Source organism: Haplochromis burtoni, unplaced genomic scaffold, assembly GCF_018398535.1.
Source record: "Haplochromis burtoni strain Fernald_Lab_line unplaced genomic scaffold, NCSU_Asbu1 Contig_16, whole genome shotgun sequence".
Taxonomy (NCBI): domain Eukaryota; kingdom Metazoa; phylum Chordata; class Actinopteri; order Cichliformes; family Cichlidae; genus Haplochromis; species Haplochromis burtoni.
The window spans coordinates 1,004,817-1,027,540 of NW_024582377.1; the positions used below are offsets into that span (position 1 = coordinate 1,004,817).

The following is a 22,724-nucleotide window of genomic DNA, read 5'->3' on the forward strand; positions in this document are numbered from 1 at the left end:
AGCAGTGTTCACGGCATGCTGATTTAGGTAAAGGCAGGAATGCGTGAGCTGTTTGGTCTACAGAACCACACAGCATTGAATAATAATTTAATAAGAGTTAGTACAAAGGTATAAAAGGACTGAATTTCATGCAGTGTAGACGTCTGCATCAGCCCCGTTTTCTGACACTAGTGTGAAAACCTTTAAAACAGCTGCACCAGCTCAAGTGAATTTAAATTTAGTTGAGTTATAATGTGCTACATGTGAACAGACACAACATTATCGGACTAATGCAGCCATTACAAAGACATACCGACTACAGCAGCCCATTTTCAAAACCTGAAAATCTTCTGCACCAAAACCTTTAATTAATCTCATCTCATCCATTTTAGCCTTTTGACCTTTTAACGTTTTGTTTGTTTGGGTTGATTCTCTATTTAAAGCACTTGAAAACCACTTTATGTTCTTTTCATTAGTAATGAAATACAAGATGAGGTGTGATGGTTAGCACTCTTTCCCAGATTCAAATTCAGGCAGGGGCCTTTCTGTGTTGAGTAAACATGTTTTCTCTTGGGGTAACTCACTTCATCCCACAACCCAATGACATACATGGCTTCATTAATTGGTGAGTCTACATTAGTTGTAGGTGTGATTTCCCCCCGCCTCCTGCCCCATGACAACTGGGATAGGTTCCAGGACCCCTGCGACCCTCAATTGGATAAGTGGAAGAAAATAAATGGGTGGCTGTGTTGACACTGCAATTAAAACTATAAGTGATCTCCTGGGTTTTCAAGACTTGTACTCATTGTTCCAACCGACAATGCAACATCTGGTATGAAATGCTCACAGCTGAAACAAGTCTGTCTGAAGGCGTGCCAAACTAGGCGTGCCTAGACAGGCATTATGCAAATGTGGCACATGGTTATGTAGATAAGTCATGGAATAAAAGCTTGGACTCCAAACAAGGAGTTTCAGGCAGTAGGAGTGGACTTAGGACCTTACAAACATTTTAACTGCACATGCAGTATATTCTGACACCCACCAGGAGAGGCAAAACCCAAATAATTTTTTACATTAGCGCCCACTAGACGAAAAAAGACTCATAACTACATTTAAAAATAATAATGTATCTGCAAGGTCCCTTTTACACTCAGTAGTTAAGTGGTATCGACTGGAGAGCAGAACACATGTTCGTTAGAAACTGATGACATACTCACTGAAATAGCTTTACTGGCCTTTAAAAGTAAACCGATGACTTATTCACTAAAAAAGCTTTCCAGACCTTTGAAAGTAATAAAACACAGATCAGTCCTCTGTCACAGATTCAGATCCACAGTCTCCAGTGGTAATATACTTTGTTACATGCGTCATGAGTCAATGATGATGTTACAGGCTCTTCCTAAAAAGCAAACAAAAATTAAAAAAGGCAAGCTATCCATTGGAAACAAGCGCCTGCGTTCATCTGCCTACATAAAAAAACTTTGAAAGTTTAGAGAAAATTGTTAAAAGTTTTAGAATAACTGTGAAAATCTCTCTTAAAATTTCCTTAAAATAGCAGAGTCATATCGTGGTATAAAAGTTGTAAACATCTGGGGGTTTGACTCCCGAACTCGTGAGTTGTGTTATCATCATTCACCACCAATGACAGCTCTACCTTGCGTGAGGAAATGATTCAGCAGATTTGGCTCTTGTCCCCTGTGGCGTGCCACTCTCCTGTTATAGTCCTGCTGTCACTTGTCCTGGGTGCCCTCTGTCTGGGATGACTCTAAATCTCCATCCACTGCGGTCAGAAACTCATCATTTTAGGTGACCAAGATCCCAAGATTTCATCCAAAGTGACAATTAGAGTAAAAACCCCTCAAACATCATTTCACAATGACTCAGTTGAATTTCTGCTGGGTTTTTTGTTTTTTTGTTCAACGTTAACATCAATAACATGCGGTGCCGGCGTGACTCTCATTGAAACGTGCTACTGAAAGTTCCCTGCCGCTGTGTGATCAGCATTTTGATCATCTCAGCCAGCTCTTTTCTTGAGCTGCTGATTTCATTCCTATTCAGACTGTGCAGATGATGACGGTTGTCAGGCTAATGCTTCATGAGCATCCATAGCATCGGTGCATGCACATTGAGCCCACTTGAGGGACTTATGAGAAACCTTGCTGTGCCCTCCATACTCTATTCCAGGCTCAATTTGCTGCCTTCTGGCTTCCTTCCAATGATCAGAGGCAAATATTGTAGGGGGAAACCAGTTCACTCTGCTTCTTTCAGTCAGCTGGCAGACTGGCAAAAAAAAGAAAAAACAGAAAGCAGCTGAGAACAGTTCATCACCTTATTTATTATTCAGGACTCAGCATAAAAGCCATGGCAAGAGCAAGCCAATCTTTTTGGTAGAAAACAAGGAAACTTCTGCAACCATTATTTATATGAGGTTTGGCAGAATAAAAAGTATAATCTTTCTAAGAATGCCGTGTTACGCTGATTTACTTCCAGTTATGTTGAGTCATTCCCTTCGTATTCAGCTCGCGTCAGGAGTTTCCTTCCTACCTCAGAGTTATTGATAGTCGGCTTTCATCCATAAATACCACATTTTAAGATATTTAATACATAAATCTTTAACTGTGTTCATGTCTGAGGAGTATTTCTGCACAAACCAGCTGAAAGTTGATCTGGGTCCACAGCACGCTACCAACTTAACTGAGTGCACTGACTCAGTATTATCAAAGTGCTCAACCCATCTGGGCTGATGACATAATCTATGAGCCCATCTGCTCTGTGAGGGATGGAAATAATCCGGTGTTGTACTACAGCAATGACCCAAGCATGTGCCCAGCACATGGTCCGAGCAGGCAGAGTGAACACACAAGTGCACTGAGGATTTAGGTGGCCCTGGGGCTTGTCCAGTATCCCACCCCCCCATGGTCATGTGGTGACACATGGGGACACCCCTCGTCCCAAAAACCTCAGCGTTCTTATGCAAGAAATAATCTGGTTATACAATCCGGTAATGTTTTCTGGATCAAGGCTAGAGAAGGGAACGCTTTTTTAGATTTGATAAAATCACAACTTTTTTTTTTCCATGTATCGCTCGGTGTCCCAATCAGATGAAAGCATTCGTGGAGATGCTCAGACCCTTTTCTTATGCTGCGATAACCAGACTTTAAGAATTTTCCTGATTTTAATGAATCAACACGCAAGTCCAGTAACGCACGTCCTCCCCGTAGTTTTGTCACACACTTCTAAGTCAATCGAGCTAATTCTGTCCACATACTGACCGTTGTGATCACTGAATGAGAATGAGTATTGTCCAGGATGTCACACAATGACAGCCCGGGATAACTACAGTACTTGTGTGGGCAAACACACACCTCTGTTTGGCGTCGGTGGAGATTAAAGCTGCGGTTATGCCTGATGCATCAGTTATTGCGCACAGCAATTATGACATCAACGCAGCGTTGTAACCTTTTATACTTACTGCTGTCTACCTCTAAATGACAGACGTCACTGCTGAGAAAAGTATATGCTACACGGCTGTAATAGCAACAGAAGAGGTGATATAAAGGAACTATGTCATTCAAACACAGCGACAATTATCGGTTTATCTACACTTTTCTGTAGACAGTCGCACATTTTCCTTTTGGTTGAGCAATCCCAGCACAGCTTCTGTGACAACTGGGAATCCAACTGATAGTCTGTAAATATGCTTTTAAAGGAAGACCAGTACATAGACTCATGCCTCCACGTCAACCAGTTTGCATGCATGCCACGTGATGCAGGTTACAAAATTAAGAAACACAACCACCTGACACTGGGTCATCAGCAATAATGACTACTTTTTATGCCACCATGAGCAAAGGTAACGACTGCAAGCGTAAACTAAGCTTACATTTATGCCAGTCATCATGCTTGTGCACATGGCATTATACCTAAAAGCCCACTCCTGATACCTCAACGTCACTGCAAAACAGCTAGATGCATACCCAGCATTAAAATTTAGATTAACATGATACAAAAGTAAGTGGAAAACTGCTAAACTTTTACTGAACACAGACTGTTTTGTTAGTCATGAACTGCATTAACTTAAAGCCTCCCTTTAGCACCAGAAGTAAATTAGGCCTTGAAACATTGCAAAGTTTTCTAGTGTTGATAAAGAACGGCATTACTTCTGACTGCAACCAAGTTACTGGCCATTCTCCCTCATTTCTCTCCCATCCTCTGCAGGTGGTAGGCAAAGCCCAAGGTGTGGGGGAGGGTACTTCATTCGCAGGTGCTTTGCTCATAGCCGTCAAAAATCATACATTTTTAAAATGAAAAGAAATAAACTGAAAAGTCATGTTAAAAAGTTATTTTTAAAATGATCTTACGGCATTTTTGTAGCAATGAAAATAAATAAAACACTGGAACCCGATGCTTCCACAGGTTAGGGTTAAGGTTAGTTAGAAACCCCTCTGTCTGTGCAAAGGAAGTGTCGGGACAACCTGTGTATTATCAGGAAAATACTGCACTGCGGGATTTAGTACTAGATGCTTCAATATGGATGGCAACAAATAAACACAAGTAACTGGTTTGTCAGTGGTTCACCCTGCAGCAAGATAATGACCCAAAACATTAGAGGAAGAGGACAAGGCAGGCTTCAGATGATGGAAAACCAGCAGTCTCCAGACTGAATCCCCATTTAGGTGAACTCGATAAAAGGGCGAAGCAAAGCAAACTAAAAGAACAATAGGTTTGGTGCTGAAACATCCAATGTGTTATTTCTAGTGGTCTGAGTTTAAAATTTAGGATAACATAAGATATATTTTATTTATCCCATCATTGTTACATTCATGCATTACAGCTGCCAACCTACTAATCTGTATCTTTCCAATCCTTCAAAAACAGTTTTACCTATTACAGAGCATTACTGCATCTAGAAGAAATTATAGATTTTCATATTGTTTCCCTTATTGTCACTATTATATTTATGTGCTCTCTCTTTTCATTTTAACTTAACCATACCAGTTTGCGCAATCTTTAAAAAAAATAGCTCTTGCTATTGAGGCCTTGAGTACATAAAAGCTACAGAAAAAACAACACAAACTGATAATCTGATAATTACTTAAACAGTTAAGCAAAGAGTGTGTAAAGCATGAATGTTCTTAGTTATAAAATTCAGTAAGAAAAACCCCTACAGTGTTGATAAAAAGCTGCATTATTCTCAACTAAAGCCAAATCCAAATCCAAGCCTACTATTCTCCTTTCCTTCTGTCACTCACATCCTCTGCTGCTGGGAAGACAAAAGCCAAATCATGAGGGGTGGCGCTTCATTTACAGGTAATTCCAAGAACAGTCAAACTTATAAATACAGACAAAGGTGATCGTGATGTTTTTCATCAATGATAATGAAGAGAGCAATTTAAAAGGTACCAATGCCAATAAAAACAGGGTGTAGAAAAGTGTACATCCCCCTCAGTCAGGACTGAGACTTGGTACTTCAAAATCTCACTGTTTTCCACGGCTACTTTCCTTCAATCATCGTGCCCTCACACCTCTTGGGTTCTGCTTACAGTCCTGCAATGAATTTAAAAAGGCTTTCAATTGCCTGGCCTGCCTGAATCTGCACTAGGGTCAGCTCTCTAAATCCCAGCAGCTGACACCAAATCAATTACCACGTGGCTGTTGGGTAAGCAGAATGGGATGTCCACAAGGAACTCCAGAAACTGGGCTAAATATGAAACCACAGTGACCACTGCTCACCAGTTTGCTGGCACACCGAGTCTGCGGCAAATATGCAGAACTGGCTGTGCAAAGACTAACCCCAGACACAAGCACAGCGAGAGCATGGAGCAATTATTACAGAATAAATAAGCAGCTATGGTTTCCTCTGATAAGAATATATATGAAGTGTAATAAAATTTTAAATCTTGGAGGCATATTGACAAGAAAACAAAATCAAATGAATTAAAGCTACAAACAAGGATTATGTAAATACTTTACATGTAATTACACATTTGTTACAAAAGACAGAATAAAGATTAAAATTGAAAACTAAAAAAAGAAGCAAAGTTGAAAAATGCACTCTTGACCAGCATAAACTCAAAGATATATACTACTATCAATATTTGCATTGTACATAAACATTGCGATGAAAATCATCATATCACAGACCACAAGCTAACATCTTCAAATGACATAAACCCAGTGTTTTATTTAAAAGGCAACAATTCAGAATTAATATTTATCTAATTATCTGAAAATTTATCAGATTTTTTTGTTTGTTTCTATTAATCGTTTCAACTCTTCTTCCTAGAAGCCATTTAATAATTCAATAAATGTATTAGTAACAACTGTGTTAATGGGAATGAAAACTTGTGTTAGGTTTTGGTCTTTTAAAAAGCCAGAATGTGAAGCGTCACAAGTCTGATGACTGTGCCTTTTCCCACTTTCCAAACAGATGCGTCTGTTAGTTTGTGTGTCATCGCCACCTCTTCATACATGAACATTTCTTTTCAAATCAAATTCAAATGATGCATTTCAAGAAGGGCCCACACGGCCGGCAACAAAAAGAGAACAAAGGGAAAGCAAAAAAATCTGTTTCTTTGTCGAAACCGTCAGCTGTCAGCGCCCCTCGCTGTCTTTCTGATGGTGTAAATAAACTTTTTCAGAGTATCTCATATGATGGTTTGACAGTGATTTATGAGCATGATAAATACTTGCCTGCCTTGACGTGTTTCATTTACATGTTAATAATTTTACAGCATTGTTCTTTATATAAAAAATGCATAGTTTCGAGAGATTTGATCTCATGCAAGCTTTGTTTACTGTTATATAAAATTCCCTCTGAGTTTTTATGCAGGAATGTTGACTCAAACATTGGAGCAGCTCTCCCCAGCCCAACAACAAATACCTGCTGAAAATTAATTTTTAGCGGTTAGCTTCTTTAATCTTCCTCCTATTAGTTTGGGCCATAGTTCAGATCTAATGTGTGTATGATGGAATAATTGCAAAATGACATTGCTGACTGTGTCTTTATATGTGTGTGTATCTTTAATTTGTGGTTTTAGTCAAACTGTTACGTTTTTTAAAGTGTTGTACAAATGAAATTATTATTGTCAGTATTATGATTATTACTGTTGTTGTTAAATAACACTAGTAGTTATTAGAAATATGATGTAATTAATCAAATCTGCCAAGAGGAAACCTCATTGGCTGATGTTTGATGTGTTGCGAGCTATAAGCCAATCTGTTTCCATGCTAAAGATTAAGCAGCAGCACACTATAAACAAAAGTTATCACCTGCTTCGTTCAGATAAAGAGGAGTGCAGTATGAGCTATCTACACATTAAAATGTCCTGTGGGGAGAGGGGCAAAATTAGTAGCGTGCTGCAAAATGGGGTGCGTGCACTGGGCTCGGTGCGACCTGTGAGCCCCGTCACACTGACAGATGAGGTGGTGTGAAGCTGAAGGTCAGCTCCTGAATGCCTGATGGAATACCAGCACAGAGAGGAACACAGGCTACAGAGGAAATGCCCAGGTGTAGCCGCCTGTCTTTTGTAATCAGTCACTGTGCAACTTGATGAGCGAGAGGTGAGGAAACACTCGCCAACATTGGTCTTGGCTTTGTTTTCTGCAATGTGCAATGTAGCACACTCTTATTAATCCTTCTCCAAGCTTATCTTTTTGATCTACAACTCTTCTCCACACTAAATATAACTTGAGTTACAAAACACACCAGGTAGGAGAGCTCTTTATAGATATTTGGGTTGCCTAACTAGCTGCATAAAAACCAGCTCAACCAGTTTAAGGATCTACAAAGTATGTAAAAAGCCTAACCTGTCAATACTGCAGTATTATGTCCTTCCAACCCATGCGTACTTCTCAGCAGGACATCCATCTTTACACATTCATCTTGTCCAGGAACTAATGCATTGAGTTTGACTAAGAAGGGATTGTGTGGCAGGGGCAAAAAAAGTCCTGCTCTGTGTGACTTATCTTAGAGGTACAGAACAGCTATGGAAATATCAATAGCTCTGCTTCAGTCAAAGGAACAAGCTGATTCAACATTTTTCTATCTCCAGGAGAGCATAGTTCAGTGATAAACCACTTACTGTTGATGGAAATGACAATGCAATGTGGTGTTTGACAATAAATGCCAAAATATGGGGGATGGAAACAGATTTTAATTAGTACAGAAATATTTTCTCTTAGAACAAATTAAACAACTATTGGCTAGCAAAGTGCCTCTTCAGCACCATGTGCCAAAGTCATCTGAACTTTCTTTCTTTATTACTGTTGCCTTTTCATGCTGATTGGCACAACTGTAGAAGCTTTTAGCACCTCTCCCCACTCCTTTGAGGCAGAACTGGTCATTTAAATCCCACAGACTCATGCGTAATTCTTTTCAATCCTACCATAGCTGTGATTTGGCAGAAAAGGCACTGATGCAATAGCTCAGCACTTTAGAAGCAGTAGTCGTTTACGAATGTAACAATACTCTGGTGAACCCCAACACTTTGGCCTGACCCCAGATCACCGAAATGCTGCGACAGCAAATACAGTTTGACTCAGGAACAGGGAATGACGCAGGTGTGTGTATGTGGTCCAGAACAGGTGGACAAAGTGTAATCAGAGGCCTTTTATCTAAGCCTTGTGTGACACTACTGTTGCAAAAGCTCTAATTATAATTACCCAATGATGATGTGATTCAGCAGTTTTCTATTATCAAGAAGGCTGACTTATACTCTACTTATGCTCCCAATTGGAAATACGTGTTGCCAAACCTTTTAAAGGTTTCGGATGCAAAATGTATTTTTCATGTATTAAACACTTTTTTTTATTGCCAATGTGTGAATGAACTGTAGAAACTCCCTTCCTCCAAGGCTAAAAAATCCCTTTACATTGAACATGAATTGATTACGTTTTATTTATTTTCAGCGATGCCCAGGAAACCCTGTCTCCAGCCACCTCCTCAGTTCTTCTGGGGGAACACTGAAGTGCTTCTAAAACAGCCAAGAGATGTCTCCAACATGTCCTTGCTCTGCCCCTGGACCCCTTCTTTATGGGACCGGAACAACTCACTTAGGAGGTGCCCAGAACGCATCTTAAGCCATAGGTTAGCTAGGAAAATAGATTGGCACTTAAATCGACAGCTCAGCTCACTCTTTACCATAACAGGCTGGCACCACTCCATCTGTTAATCTCCCTGAACTACGTTGCTCTGCTCACATTGTTGCTAGCCAATCGAATCATAATGTAGGGCAAGTCCACAACAGTCCCAGTTTCTCCTACGGCCTCTTGGGAAAATTAATTGCCCACCCATGGTCTATGCTCTATAGTTTGGCTCAAGCTCGGTTAGCTTGCCTTGTGAGTGATCACAACTGCTTAGCTATGCAGCATATCTTGTAATCACCGCTGTTTCGTCCGATGATTCCTTGAGTGTGGAGTTCAAACACACAGTGACCTATCAGCTGACTTACCTCTTATCACAGGTATCATAATAACAAGGGTTTTTCTGAACATTATCATCGAGGAACTTTCAGTAAAGCAGGAGCATGCCAAGAAATAACAGTTACCTCCACCAGTCAACAGCTTGTTTAAGAGGCTTAATAATCTTTAAAGACTTACAATGTACAGCAGCTATGACACAGGTTTAACCTTTTAAGTGCAAGCCTTAAGTCAATATACTGACACAAACACACTGCTATAAAGTTAACAACAATTTTCAATCCAGAGAAATGTTCACGTTCACTCATCCTAAAAGGTGCTGCAGTTGGCATATACTGAACTGTTCATTTAACAAGGCAACCAAGCCTTTAATACTTCCTCTGCTGTGTCAGGCATGTTTCCACACTTTGAGCTTGATTTAAGGAATCACAGCACATCCATTACTAGCGCACCCAAAAAGTGACGATTTTGCTGACAAATGTGTTTCCCGGGCAGGATTTGATTGTTTTGCCTTTTTTCAGACTGTATTCACAAATGGTATACAGAGCTGAGACAATCAATATTTTAAATAAACTGCATGAGAAAAATAGCTGGTAGGTATTTTGGTGGTCTTTAAGGCTTCGATTCTACAAAACAATGTTTTCTTAAAGTCCAACTTATCAATTGTAACAAAGTGTCTTTGTCCTGCCTGATATAAATAAAATATATTTGGACTTTGAACTGATACTACAACAAAACCATATTAATATGTCACCTTCTACTTTAAAAAAGGTTTGGATCTTGGAAAACGTCAACCAGAATAACAAATTCAGGTAAACTGTGCCATGTTTTATTTGTTCTTTGTTCGGAATAAACACATACTTTTATTTTAATCATGTTTTTTGCACTTTTTTTTTTTATATTTTAAAAAGGTGCTATTTTCTAGCATGTATATGCACCAAATGATAAACCCGTTTATTAAAAAAATATCCAGCAGAATCAATAATTAAAACAAATAGTTTTTAAGGAAATTAAAAACATGAGCTTTTGTTATAAAAAATATATTCTCCTTTTAAAATATTTCCTCTTATGTGGTAACGACTTGATAATGACACTACTATTACAAGCAAAACGAATATTTTTTCAGCTCTGATGTGGTCTTGTGATTGTTATTAATCACTGATTTATTAAGGTATTTCAAACCTTTAAAATAACAAGACAGAATCACATGAACACTAATGTCAGCTGAAGACAGATGTAAGTAAATGAGTATTAGCCCAAATTGGCAGACTGTAGCATTGTTAGTCCTGACTGCAGCTTCAAAACAAAAGCATCAACAACAACAAAGGGGATAGCTGCTGATTAATACAGTGTAACATCAGGAACACGGGCTAACGTTAGCAGATGTGCCGACAGTCTATGAAATGATCAGGCTAGCGAGCTCTATGCATAAAAAATGACTGACTGCAGGGGCTGACACAACAACTTACCTTGGGCTTATACAGCCACTTTCGAAAGCGGTTCATCGTTACCTCGCCACCTTCCTTTGTCACCAACCCCTCCTCTCTTCTCCTGTACCTGTGTGTCTGACACTATCGGCGGCTGGCTGGCGGCTAAGCTAGCTAGCGCTTCTTGGGTCCAAATAGGAGGAAAAAAGACAATGTACGGCAAGTTGTCCTGAACGTTACACCGAGGCTCTGAAGGCGCACAAAGGAGGTATTGGGAAATAACCACTTATTTCCATTTTCCCTGAAGCCCGAGGTTAGCAACCTGTCCCTCCACCTGCCCAGTCACTTTCCAAGTCCCCGACGATACAGACAACTGGAGCACCGAAGGCTCCGCTGTTCTCTGCCCCTCTAACGTTACTCGATGACAGTCACGTTGACAACATTCACCTCCCACTTTCCCAGGAAGTGGTGCGTTCAAATGCTCCTCCAAAAATAGCTTCTTTCTCCAAAAGAACTCGATATAAACTCATAGCACAATTCTACAATCCTCCTTCTTAGAACCTTACTGAGTTCCTTGGACTACCCCATTGTTCTGAATATGGGTTATTAACGATGTATACCCTGGAAAAAGAAACCAGTTCAAAGAAATCATTACAAGCCACGACATTACCATTTTAAGCTTATGATTAGTGAATGTAAACTTCTAACCATGATTATAACTTCTATGGACGTTTTAAGAGTCTCTTAGTTCTTCACACACTGCAGCTGCCTTTTGGTTTAGTTTTTGGTTGGATAAATACAGCATAATATCTCATCATTTGCAATTCATCCCAGGATGAATTAACCTCATTTTGAGACTAAGTAAGGGCCATATTATTTTTATTGCTTTAATATGTAAACCCTTCAAATTTAAAGATGGTTTACTTTCTTTTTCCTCATGTAATAAAACATAAGCAACAGATAAGAAAAGTTTACTAATGACAGTTGTTTTCTGTTACCTAAGAAACAAATTTGAATTTGCTACATTACAATAATTTTAGAATCTGGAGGAAGTGTGTCAAATTGACACTAACAGTATATTCAATAAATCACAAAAAAATGATTTATTTAACATTTTATTTAATAACATTTTTATCTTCTTAAAATGTTATGCAATAGCTTCGCTGGCCCAGCCCACTTGAGATGAAATTGGGTTTGACACCCCCCCCCCCCTTATCTAGATTGTATTAATAGTGTATGCATATATTTAAGTATGAGTAGTGGAGGTTTTAAGTTTTTATAACTCAGTTGTGTGAGAAAAACAATACAGTAGCCCAATGTTGTTTAATTTTAACTTTAAAATCAAATGTCAGGCAAATACAGGGAAATTTCATCAAATAAATGTATGATTTAGGATGTGTACAGATGCCATTCTTTGCAGTAAAGACCATCCAAATGAGGAGCAGCAAATTAAGCACATTTTTTAGGTTTGTAAAAGAGATTAGAGAGAAAATATCAGTGGGGAAAACAATTTTCACTCAAAATACACTTCCAGGTTATTCCTTAGCTTTCGCCTGTATTACATGATTAACATCAGCAGTGTGTGTTTGTCCAGAAGCTATTTTGGAGTCATTTCAACTTTCTGTTTTCTAATACATCACATGTAGATTAATCATAAGCTTAGTTTGGTATTTCCTAATTTAAATTCAACAAATGACTTTGTTTTCACTCCGGTTAAGAAATATGATTATGATGATCAGGTTAAACCAGGAAATCAAATGCTCGATTCTGAGAATAAAAACCCAGTTTCCATGTGATTTACCCAGTAATTAGCTTTTGTCCCTCAGATACCAACAACGTAAAATCCCTGGTAAGCTAGGAAACAAATTTTTTTGTAAAACCATCATTTTTTAAAGCACAAGCAAACAACTTTCCTTCGGTTTTTAGAACGGGTTTCCATCTTGACCAGATGTTTTAACGTGTCACTTTGATCGCCTTCTGTCTATTGTAGAATTTCCAAAAGCACATGAAGGCAGCAGGAGACCAGCACAGCCCCAGCAAGACGTCACAACACACTACGTCATTATTATTGTTATGGACGCCAACAAAGGATGAGGAGGGCACTCTGTTAATCTGTACGGATTAAAACTGTGAAATATTTAATATGTTAAACTGAACAATAATAAAACGCCTCTTTTGAATCTAAATAATTAATTTTTTTTTGCTGAAGCATTCCTCGTTTAACATTTCGAGCTGGGACGTATGTCTGTTTACGCCTGTTTTTGTTGCTAAGCAACGACGCAACACAGCGACGGCTGGAGACTGTCTATGAGTCGAAGACAGCAAATGTTTTTTGTGAATTGATGTCTTTCATTAGCAGCCCGGTTGGCTTGTCTATCCCAGGGAGAACTGTTTGTTCTCTCATCTCTCAATGCGTGAGCTTTGCTTATATAAACAGTTTATTTTTGGGATTTTCTAGTGGATTTAAGATGGCATCAAACTATGCATCACTTGTGAAGGAAGCCGTTCAGCTCCTCGACAAGTTTAGAGCTAGCAGACAGTGTCTGGATGACTTCACAGAAGATGCTATGAAGGATCTGCAGGTATGTCAGACTCAGATCAATGTGAGTGCATAGGCCTGCTTCTGATTGGTCTGTATTTCTTGTTTTGTCACAGGACATGGACATGCTGCAGAGGAAGTTCATTCTTGATGTTGTTTCCGGATGTGTTGAGCAAAAGAAGCTGCTGGATGTAGTCATCAATGCCTTCTTTGGCCAGCACGTAAAATCAGTGTCCAGAGGTGAACGTAGCCAGTTTGTTGGTGAGTAACTTCATTGCTACTCCTGATTTCAGCCTGAATAAAAGAACTGACATGTTTTAATGATCGTCTTGCTCCCCAGTTATCTGTTACCTGGCCACATTTCTTCTTGATGACCTCGGGCTTCAGTGTTTTAGCAGCATTGTTAAATCTCTGGACATCAAGAAAATGCACATGGTAAGAAACACAAATTCTGGGTGCAGAAGAGGGAAATTAATCAGCAGCTTTCTTATGTTGCACTTTTCAAAATTAGTTTTTAGGTTTCTTCTTCTCAAACCTCACCACGTGGATACAGGATGAGTGGAACAACATCTATGATTCTGCCTTTGTTGCGAAACAGTGGATTGGGCCTCTACTCAGGTGAGAAAAGCATGATAAACAAAAATACTACTTAGGTAATAACACTATAATAACTCAAAAAATGAATGGAAAACTTAAATCTACACATTGTGTAATTCACTGACAACAAAAAGACATGACAGCAGTCAGTAGCAAACAAAATTTTTAATCCTTTGAGGGCTGTATTCAGTGATTGATTTGACGCTGAAGTCACATGAAGTTCGGCACAGCGTCTGTAGACTCTTTCATTCCTGTCACATAGGCTCAGTGTGAACATGCAAGAGAATAGGGAACTAAGGGGTGCTCATGCCATTGATCATTGAGTCTGTTTCCTCACAGTCTGGTCAGAAATGTGCACAAGTATTCCAGTGGAGGTTGTTTTGTGAGCAGAGCATTTCAAATTCAGACAACCCAAATGTTTGCGTGTGTGTCCTTTAGGTGGCGCCCTGAGATAGATATTCTCATGGACCAGCTTGCAGTCAAGATCTCTCAAGGGAATCTGCTCAAGAAAGCTGCAACCAAAACCACTGAGCCCCAGGAGTTCGCCCTCACCGAACCTAAACCACGGCCTCTACCCATGCCCGAGCTCATCCCACAGCAGAAGAAATGCAAACCAGTCAGTATCAGTTACAAAAAGTCCTTTACTTTGAGAACTTTTCATGTCCTCAATCCTTAAAGAGAATGTAAGCTGTAAACTGTGTAGAGGCTGGTGCGTCACTCTTGTTTGTCATGCAGGTACCAAGCAGCACCTACAAGGCTCCAAAGGAGAAGCAGATAATCGAGGAGAATAAACAGAAGAACCATCAAAAGGCTCAGGTACAATGAATCTAATACAAAAGAAGATATGTTTAACAGTTAAATGACAGATGGCACATTTAAGTTCAATAATAGTAGATATTATCCAAATTTTTTATATTTTTAAATTCAATTACATATACTGCCATTAAAATGTTCACTTATCATACAGGAGCTTCTGTATGAAGCGAATATCAAACAGTTCAGATGTGGAAATCCACAGAAGTCTGAGCACACAAAGGTGTGTATGTGTGTGTGTGTGTGTGTGTGTGTGTGTGTGTGTGTGTGTGTGTGTGTGTGTGTGAGGGTGGGCTTGTATTCTGTTGGCTTCAACACCATCTCATACTTGTTCCACAGAGAGTGATGTCCAAGATTGAAGAAGACTTGGATTCAAGGCTCAAGCCTAATTCCTTTCATTCCCGTGGAGCTCCTTCCAGTAATAAGGTAAGACCTAAGTACTCTGCCGGTTTCTAGATAGCCTAATGTTGGTGTAATATCTGCTGTCATGTGTATATTTTTTACAGGCTGTCAGCTATCCGATCAAACTCAACAATGCAGCTATTCTAAGGAAGGAGGCACTGTATAAGCGTTGGGTGGAGGAGGAGGTCCAAAGGTACAGCACAGCTTTTACCTGCTACTTTGACCTTTTCCAAGGTGTCTGCATAGTGCTCCACGAGGATGAAGTGCAAATCAAACACATGAAAAGTTGCGTCCTTTGTGCGTCTGTTTTTAATACAGAATTGAGCGGCTGGTGCAAGGCGAGCGCGATCCTTCATCTTTCCTGCAGTGGCAAAAGGAGATGCGTGAGAAGGACCTTCAGGAGCAGTTGCCCAAGATTGAGCGCCGACACCTGGAGGCATGCATCAGTGAACAGGAGGCAGCTCTGGCCCGCAAACGTATAATGGAGCGCAATCAGAAGGCTGCGCAGCTGAAGAAAGAAGAGGTAGGTAAAAACCAAGTGGCAACTAATAAATAAAAGGAATTCACAGAGGATTAAACTTGTTGTCGTCTTCTTTATGGCTTGTTTGCATTTTCAAGACCGCTCAGCTGATGCAAAGATATGCTGAGAAAAGGTTGCAAGAGGAAAAGGAAATAAAGGATCTGGTGCAGCAAGTGGCAGATGGCCACAAGAATTCAAAGGCAGCTAAAGAGAAGTTACAGAAGCTGAAGCAAAGCATAGGTGCGCCTCCTCAAGCAGCTTGTCAAACGGGGCATTTCACGTGTTTCTTTTTGCTGTTCACATCAATGTCATGACAAATTTCACAGTGAAAGAAGTCTCCGAACAGAACCAGGAACTGCTTCATCAAGCACTGGAGGAAGCAGAGGCAGAGATGAGCCGCAAATTTGAAGTCATCCGAGAAATTCACTCCATTGAGTCGCTTCCTCGCATGAAATTCAAGAAATTTGATGACACAGACGTAAGTGAAGGAAAGCTGCAGTACTATGCAAAAAAGAAAAGTGGTTTCAATGTGGATCAAGACTTTTGCACAGTGCTGTATCTTATACTCAGATGCTGTTATCGATCTCTGTGTCACAGTTATCTAATCCCATGTCAGACTGTAGGCCATGAGCTGCTGGGAGAAATGTCGCTGTATGAGACGAAGGAGCGGCTGGCCCATCTGAAGAACAAGCAGCAAGCAGAGCAGGAGGAGAAACGGAAGCTCATCCTGGAGGAGAAGCAGAAACAGAAGCAGCAGCTGATGGAGAAGCTGGATGCCATCAACTTCCACAGCAGCGTCCTGGCACAAGCTACGGCCATCAGGTCAGGAAAGTGGCAAACAAAAATACTCAAACGCAGAAATGTGCACATGTGCATGTACTGATGCTAGTTTTGGCATGTGGCAGGAAAGAGGAGAGGAAAGCCGAGAAGGAATTAATTCAGCAGGTGGTGGCTCAGGATGAGACGGTTTTAGCTCTGAAGAAGATGCTTGAAGAGAAAAAGCAAGAACGTCAAAAGCTCAAGCAAACTGAAAGCAAGGTCAAAGGCCATGAACAGACAGGAGGACACACAGGGACACACAGCCAGGTGAGTGTAAAGTCCACAACAAAGAAGAAATGAAAGAAGAAATAAAACGTATCCATAACTCCTTTCTCTGTTTCCTCTTTTGCCAGGCGAGTGTGAAAAGCTGGGAGGAGCTGGAGCAGAGCTTGTCGCGCCTTGTAGAGAATTTTTCTTGACTCAAACTATAAATGTGTTTATCAGGCACTGCAATCTTATGACTGTTTAATTTAATAAAACACGTGTGGATAACATGTGCAGTCATTTGAAGTTGTACTTATGTACTGATGTTGATCGCTGCTTGGTTTTCTGCAACAGTCGAGTATTACGACTTTTTTTATTTTTTGTTTCAATTACTGCCAAAGTTATCGAAACTCACGTCTGTACGTAACATGAAAAAAAGGAAGCGAGCCTTCAACCGTGACTGATGAGGAATGTTTCCCTTCCCCTAAACATGTTTTCTGTGGCTTTCTGTGGTTTTCTGCGTCTTGCTACTAATTTACTGTACTAAATAAATACCAAGAGTCAAGTATCATATCTTTTGGGACTATCCACAACAACAAAAAAGAGAACTACTGCAAGCATAGACACAAGAATTGAACAATATACAATAACATTTCTCTGTGATATTCTATATTTAGCACAAAGCAACATAAAGTATGTTAATAATATGATTTTTTATTTTTTTTTGTAAAAATTAATTAAGTAATTTTCATGATAAATTCGTATTACTGCTTGGACCTAGTTTGAATCGCTTCACCTGCGGACCGGGAGCAACTCTGAGCCTAATGCATGATGTTTTAATAAGGCGGTGGTGTCCCTGTTGGTTGTTCCTTGTAACTACACCAGATCTGTCTTGAATTGAGCCCATTTCTCTCGGTTTTTTCCCTCTAAACCAAAATCACATGATGCCTTTTTGTCATATGACACTGATGAGTGGGCTGATTCCCCTGACAGCGTACTCTATGAAAACAAAGGAAACGCTGCCACATTTAAGAGATGAGATGCTGTAGACAAGCATTGTTTGGTGGCTGCAGTCGGTAATCTGGAGCATGGACTGTCGGGGAGTTCTGGCTGCGATCACCGCCGCTTGTTTCATAGGTAAGTGGAGTGGCTTGTACCGTTAACGAAACGGCGGCGGTAATCCTATAAACCAAGGGTCTAATACAGAGATTTACTATATAGTATGAAAAAAAGCATGAAGTCACCTTAGGTTAATTCACTACTGAAAAGTGCTGATGGTTTGTTACTGAAAGTATAGAAACAGTAGAATCAGTTCTAATGTTGTTGCATCATGTAATTTAGACTTTGTTCAAAGCAAAACTTTATTACACACACTTTTCTTTGCACCAGGACACCATAATGAAATTAATACACTGGCTCACTGTATTTCCGTGGTACTTATTGCTTTTGTATTTCTGTTAATATAATTTTATCCGGTTTTACAAACTCCCTGACTTGTAATTCAAGAAGCATATCTATTTGGGAGAGAACTGCTGCCAACCCAGAGGAGACTGGAGCTGAGAAATCATATGACCCCTTTCTGAATAATTGCATTTCATGAGGAGGATGGCTCCTATTCAAGAAAGCAGTTAAGCGCAAGGCTTATGTGATTACTACCACAATATGGGCTCTGTTTTGCTGATGTGCCTATACCTTTTGCAGCCACCTTTTTTTCTTTCTTTCCCTGTTGGATAAACTTTTTGTAAAATCATTCAGCTATAGTTGATTGAAGAAGTTCTTCCTCTTTTAATAAAGGCAATGCAGCAAGGTTGGCTCTCAGGTCACTCATCCACTTGCTAACATTTATTTTTCATACTCCTGTTGTGTCCCTGAGGCTGTGTCCTAGCTCAGTGCGTGTCTAGGGAGGAGGGACGTGAGGGTTCAACCTCAGTCCACAGCAACATTTCAAAGCAGGAGACTGAATCATGGAGAGATGCAGGGAGACAGGAGTTAAAATCCTGGTTATTATTTGCAATACTAATAAATAAACGAAAACATTCAAAGAGAAGGTATGCAGGAGGGTCCCCCAAAATGTTTGCTTACACTGTTTGTATTAATTATTAGTGATCATACCACATATTTTTGCTTTTATGCACTCGAGCCATAACCTTTTCACTACATTTAGGTACTTTTGAACCTTTTTAAGACAGCTGACTGCATATATACCATTGTGTCCTTCCTTCTCAGGCTTAGTGGTGAGCCAGACCACTCTTACTCCTGCTGTGACAGATACCACTCTGATCGAAAATGTGACCAGTCTGACTCCGACACCCGTGATCTTCAGCAGCACCACCTCAGGCTGCTTCACTTTTAACCTTTCTGCTTGTGAGCCATGTGCACCGGGGTCACAGTACGACAACAGTGAGTCAGTGACTATCATCTGCCATGGCTTTATTTTATGATATTTCTAAATATGCTATATTTAATGTCCTTTCTGTTAAGTACCTGGCTTTGCTTTTGTTGATATTAAAATAAGCTGTATGCTATTAAAGCAGCAAAAATGAAGAGTAAAATCAACTTTTTGTCAATCCCCCCAGACACCCTTCTGTGCACGTGCTGTCCTGACTCAGGGCGGTGTGTATTTCCTGGCGCGTGCCTGCCATGCACCAGAGGATTTTATCAGCCACTAGCAGGACAGCAGCAGTGTCTACCTTGCAGCCGGGGCTTCTACACCAAGTAAAGACTAATTTTGCTCCAGCAAATTCAAACTTCACTTTTTTTCTCTCTTTTTAAATAGAAATCCAGAGTTTACATCACTAATAATTTTTTCATATGCTGTATCCACTTCAGTTTCACTGGAAGTCCATTATGTCGCCCTTGCCCTCCTGGGGCCTTCAACAATAACACTGGTGAAGACTCTTGCACAAGTTGCTCACCAGGTTTGTTTATCTAGCAGTCACTCATTGTTTTCTATATCAGAAAACAGAGAGTGTTGATTCCCATACATATGCTTTCATTGTAAAATATTGCTATAAAATACACACAACTTAAAGAGAAAGGCACGCTTTATGCTTTTGATTATTTTCTGTTACAAAACAATGGATCCTCTTAGTGGATGTGGTTTCAAATAATAGCTTAAGGTTCAGGCTTCAGACTCCTCTAAACATTTGCTCGGTAGCTTTTCCGTATGATGTCACTCTGAGGTGATATCTGTATTATGGTTATCTCAGGAAATTTGAACAGGTCCCCTTAAAGTCTATAGATATGCTTGCATTAGTATATGTTGATATCTATAACTCAAAACCACAAATTATGTATATTTCTGTTCGTTTTTTAGGTTTCTTTTCATCGCAGGGTAATTCTACTTCATGTAAACCATGTGCACAAGGACGTTTTTGCAAGTAAGTTGGACCTGATTGCTGCTGGGACTGCATTTCTGTTTGTGTGTCCATTTTTCTGTTTTGTTGTTGTTGCCCTGTAACTGAGCAGAACTCAGTGTTTGGAAAATAACTTATCTAACCACCAAACTGAGCATCACATGCTTTCATCTCATGGTTCTGAGTTGCCTGCACAGTTGCACGCCACACAAACACACCCACACGCACAGACACACACAGGACTAGCTACACAGTGTCTGCTTTGAGTAATCTGCAGCTGGCACAAAGTCACGAATGGCATGCACAGCCCTGTTTAAGTGGTTTATGTGACCCCTATTGAAATGAATGTCGTTTTGATTCATGACAAAAATGCATTATCCCTCCATTACAGTTTGAGATATGGTTACAGGGGGCTAATACTCCTTTGGATTTTCCCAGGTTATTTTTGAGAGTTTCCAGACTAGATAGGATATGTAGGCTCACGCGGTCTAGATGACGTGTCCCAAATAACCTTCACAGGGAGGCGTATTGCAAGATTCTTAATCACAGCTAAACTGTGGGTGTAAAAGAGCAACAATATTTGCTCCTTCTGTGGATCTGTGGATTTATTTTTTACCATTTAGAAACTGACAGTCATTAAACACTCATAGTCATATTAAGCAACTTCTCCATTGGCAGAGCTTCAAGGCTTCATTGTGAGAGTCTGGTGACCTCTTTGCCTGCTGAAAGCACTTCCTAGGGCTGATTGCAAGTTTGCTTCTGCACTAATAAAAGCGATATTCCTTTTTAGTCTGTCCATACTTGCCAGCCAAGCCTGGAAGCCTATCTCCTCACTGCCAGCGTCTGCCAGCAGGTTCCTGGGCTGCTGCCATGATAGGAAGTGATGTCTCACAGCCACGACTCCATATGTTATTTACAGATGCTAAAAATAGTGTTTGGGACTTGGCCTCTCTTTATTTTTTTAGTTTGATGAACTACCTCCTGCCACCACCAAGTTACAAAACATTTCTCCAGTAGTCACTGTTTTATCCACTGATCTAACTGTTAACTATTGACAACAACCATTCATATTATTAGTAGGATCTTTGATCAGTAGACCTGCTCCAAAGTGTTCACATGTATTTTACAGCTATAAATGTTGTTTTGTTTTTTTTCCTGACAGCTCATCGGGTTGTACTCAGTGCCAGATGTGTCCTGGAGGCACAGAAGCTCTGCAGACTGCCGCTAAGGACTGCTCTCCATGTCGGCCAGGTAAACTAGAGTATCTTAAATGGGCTGTCACTTAGTCATTTGTGTGAGTGTTTGCTGTGGCTTGCAATAGAGAAAGATAAGAATTGCTTTCCATCCCAGTGATGTGTGATTTTTGAACAGGTATGTACAAGGCCGCCCGTCAGAATATGTGTCAAATCTGCAGCAGTGGTTATTTTCAGATCCACTGGGGCCAGGAAAGCTGTGATATCTGCCCAGAGAATCACTACTGCCCTGTGAGTGCGCCACACTCTCTCCGATGAAATACATGCGTGTGCATTTAAAAGATATTTAGCGACAGAGCATGTTATTCTCTCAGAGTCCTGACGTGAACCCCATTCAGTGTCCGAGTGATGCCTTTTGTCCAGAGGGCAGCCTGGCTCCGGGCTACTGCATGGAGACTTTCTTCCGCAAAGCAGGGGACACTTGTGAACTGGCTCCTGTCACTATTGCTTTGTTAGTTATTGGAGGAGGGGGTGAGTAATACTAACAACGATTGTTTGATCCAAGCGATTTATTTATTTTTTGTGTCTGGTATTGTAATGTGTCATAAAGTTGCCTGTTTTCTGTAAAATTCACATTCAAATGAATTGAAAAAAGGAAAAAGTGATGAAACAAACTGCATTTTCAGTAACTTGACTCAGTTATAGTCCTGTTTATTGATATATAATAACTGTAAATGAGCCATGTTAATTCAAGCTCAATTCTTATGGCTAAATGCAGTCCTGTCAGGTGGTTCAAATAAAGATATAGTGAATTGAATTAGGAGTCATGGTCACATGCTAAAGCACTCTATGCCTGTAATGACGTGTGTGTCTCTCTCATATATGTCTGTGTGTTTTTTATTCCAGTGGCCTTACTCTTTATCATTTTAATGCTTTTACGTCGACGAAGAGAAACTGACGGAGAGCTGACAGTAGCCCGGGCTCCACTGTTACGAAAAGAGCGACCTCAAGGACGATACTATGGCCTGCCCTGTGACGCAGAACCTGTATATGCGGGCTGGTGAAGCACTAAGATACAAGAAGAGACACTGAAACACTGATAAAACTCCCTCCCTCCCCTCTAGAGACTACACCTTATCAAACCACCAGCCTGTCAATTGCAATGAATCACTGGCCAGTGGAGGTTGATTCTTTGGTGAATTCTTCCTGTCGCAATCGTTCCACTCAGAGAAAAACATTCCTTGTGTAAGTGAGGTTATTCGATTATGAGAGGTACGCTGGAATGACGAAAACAACATACATCCCTCTGCTTGGTGACAGCCTTTTTCACTTATGAAAAGCACTTTTTTTTTAACAAGGTAATTGATTTACTTTGCATTCCTGTGTCAGTACACTTACATTAACATCTGTTGTCTCAGTGATTACCTGTAAACTGTGGATGATACTTTTTTTTTT

At 40.2% G+C, this 22,724-nt stretch overlaps 3 protein-coding genes across 7 annotated transcripts in view; 2 read left to right on the forward strand and 1 right to left on the reverse strand.

Moving 5' to 3' along the window:
• The window catches only part of zfyve28 (zinc finger, FYVE domain containing 28), a 29,283-nt gene extending 18,018 nt beyond the window's left edge, over nt 1–11,265 (reverse strand). For 2 of the 4 annotated variants that reach the window (XM_005916693.3, XM_005916692.3), the window contains exon 1: nt 10,869–11,264. In XM_005916693.3, coding sequence (XP_005916755.1) covers nt 10,869–10,904 — 36 coding nt within the window. In that variant the 5' untranslated portion in view covers nt 10,905–11,264. Of the gene's footprint in view, nt 1–1,633 lie in introns of all 4 variants that reach the window. The other 2 variants (XM_005916694.3, XM_042218199.1) reach the window with 2 other exon arrangements.
• A 1,630-nt stretch (nt 11,266–12,895) lies between these two features.
• On the forward strand, nt 12,896–17,330 carry cfap99 (cilia and flagella associated protein 99). Of its 2 annotated transcripts, XM_005916695.3 has the most exons (15): nt 12,896–13,408; nt 13,482–13,626; nt 13,706–13,800; nt 13,877–13,983; nt 14,401–14,578; nt 14,698–14,778; nt 14,930–14,998; nt 15,115–15,201; nt 15,282–15,370; nt 15,496–15,700; nt 15,796–15,937; nt 16,024–16,175; nt 16,314–16,519; nt 16,603–16,783; nt 16,870–17,329. In XM_005916695.3, the coding sequence occupies exons 1-15, from the start codon at nt 13,169–13,171 to the stop codon at nt 16,933–16,935; spliced, it is 2,043 nt and encodes a 680-aa protein (XP_005916757.1). In that variant the 5' UTR covers nt 12,896–13,168; the 3' UTR covers nt 16,936–17,329. The 2 variants fall into 2 exon arrangements, with proteins under 2 accessions (XP_005916757.1, XP_005916758.1); XM_005916696.3 differs by lacking the exon at nt 14,930–14,998 and having other exon boundaries at nt 16,870–17,330.
• A 327-nt stretch (nt 17,331–17,657) lies between these two features.
• On the forward strand, nt 17,658–22,721 carry si:dkey-21a6.5 (laminin subunit gamma-2). The gene is made up of 9 exons (XM_005916697.3): nt 17,658–17,857; nt 18,947–19,120; nt 19,297–19,435; nt 19,550–19,638; nt 20,037–20,100; nt 21,239–21,327; nt 21,448–21,560; nt 21,644–21,800; nt 22,176–22,721. Exons 1-9 carry the CDS (start codon nt 17,809–17,811, stop codon nt 22,331–22,333), a joined length of 1,032 nt encoding a protein of 343 aa, XP_005916759.1. The 5' UTR covers nt 17,658–17,808; the 3' UTR covers nt 22,334–22,721.
• The last annotated feature ends 3 nt before the right edge of the window (nt 22,722–22,724 follow it).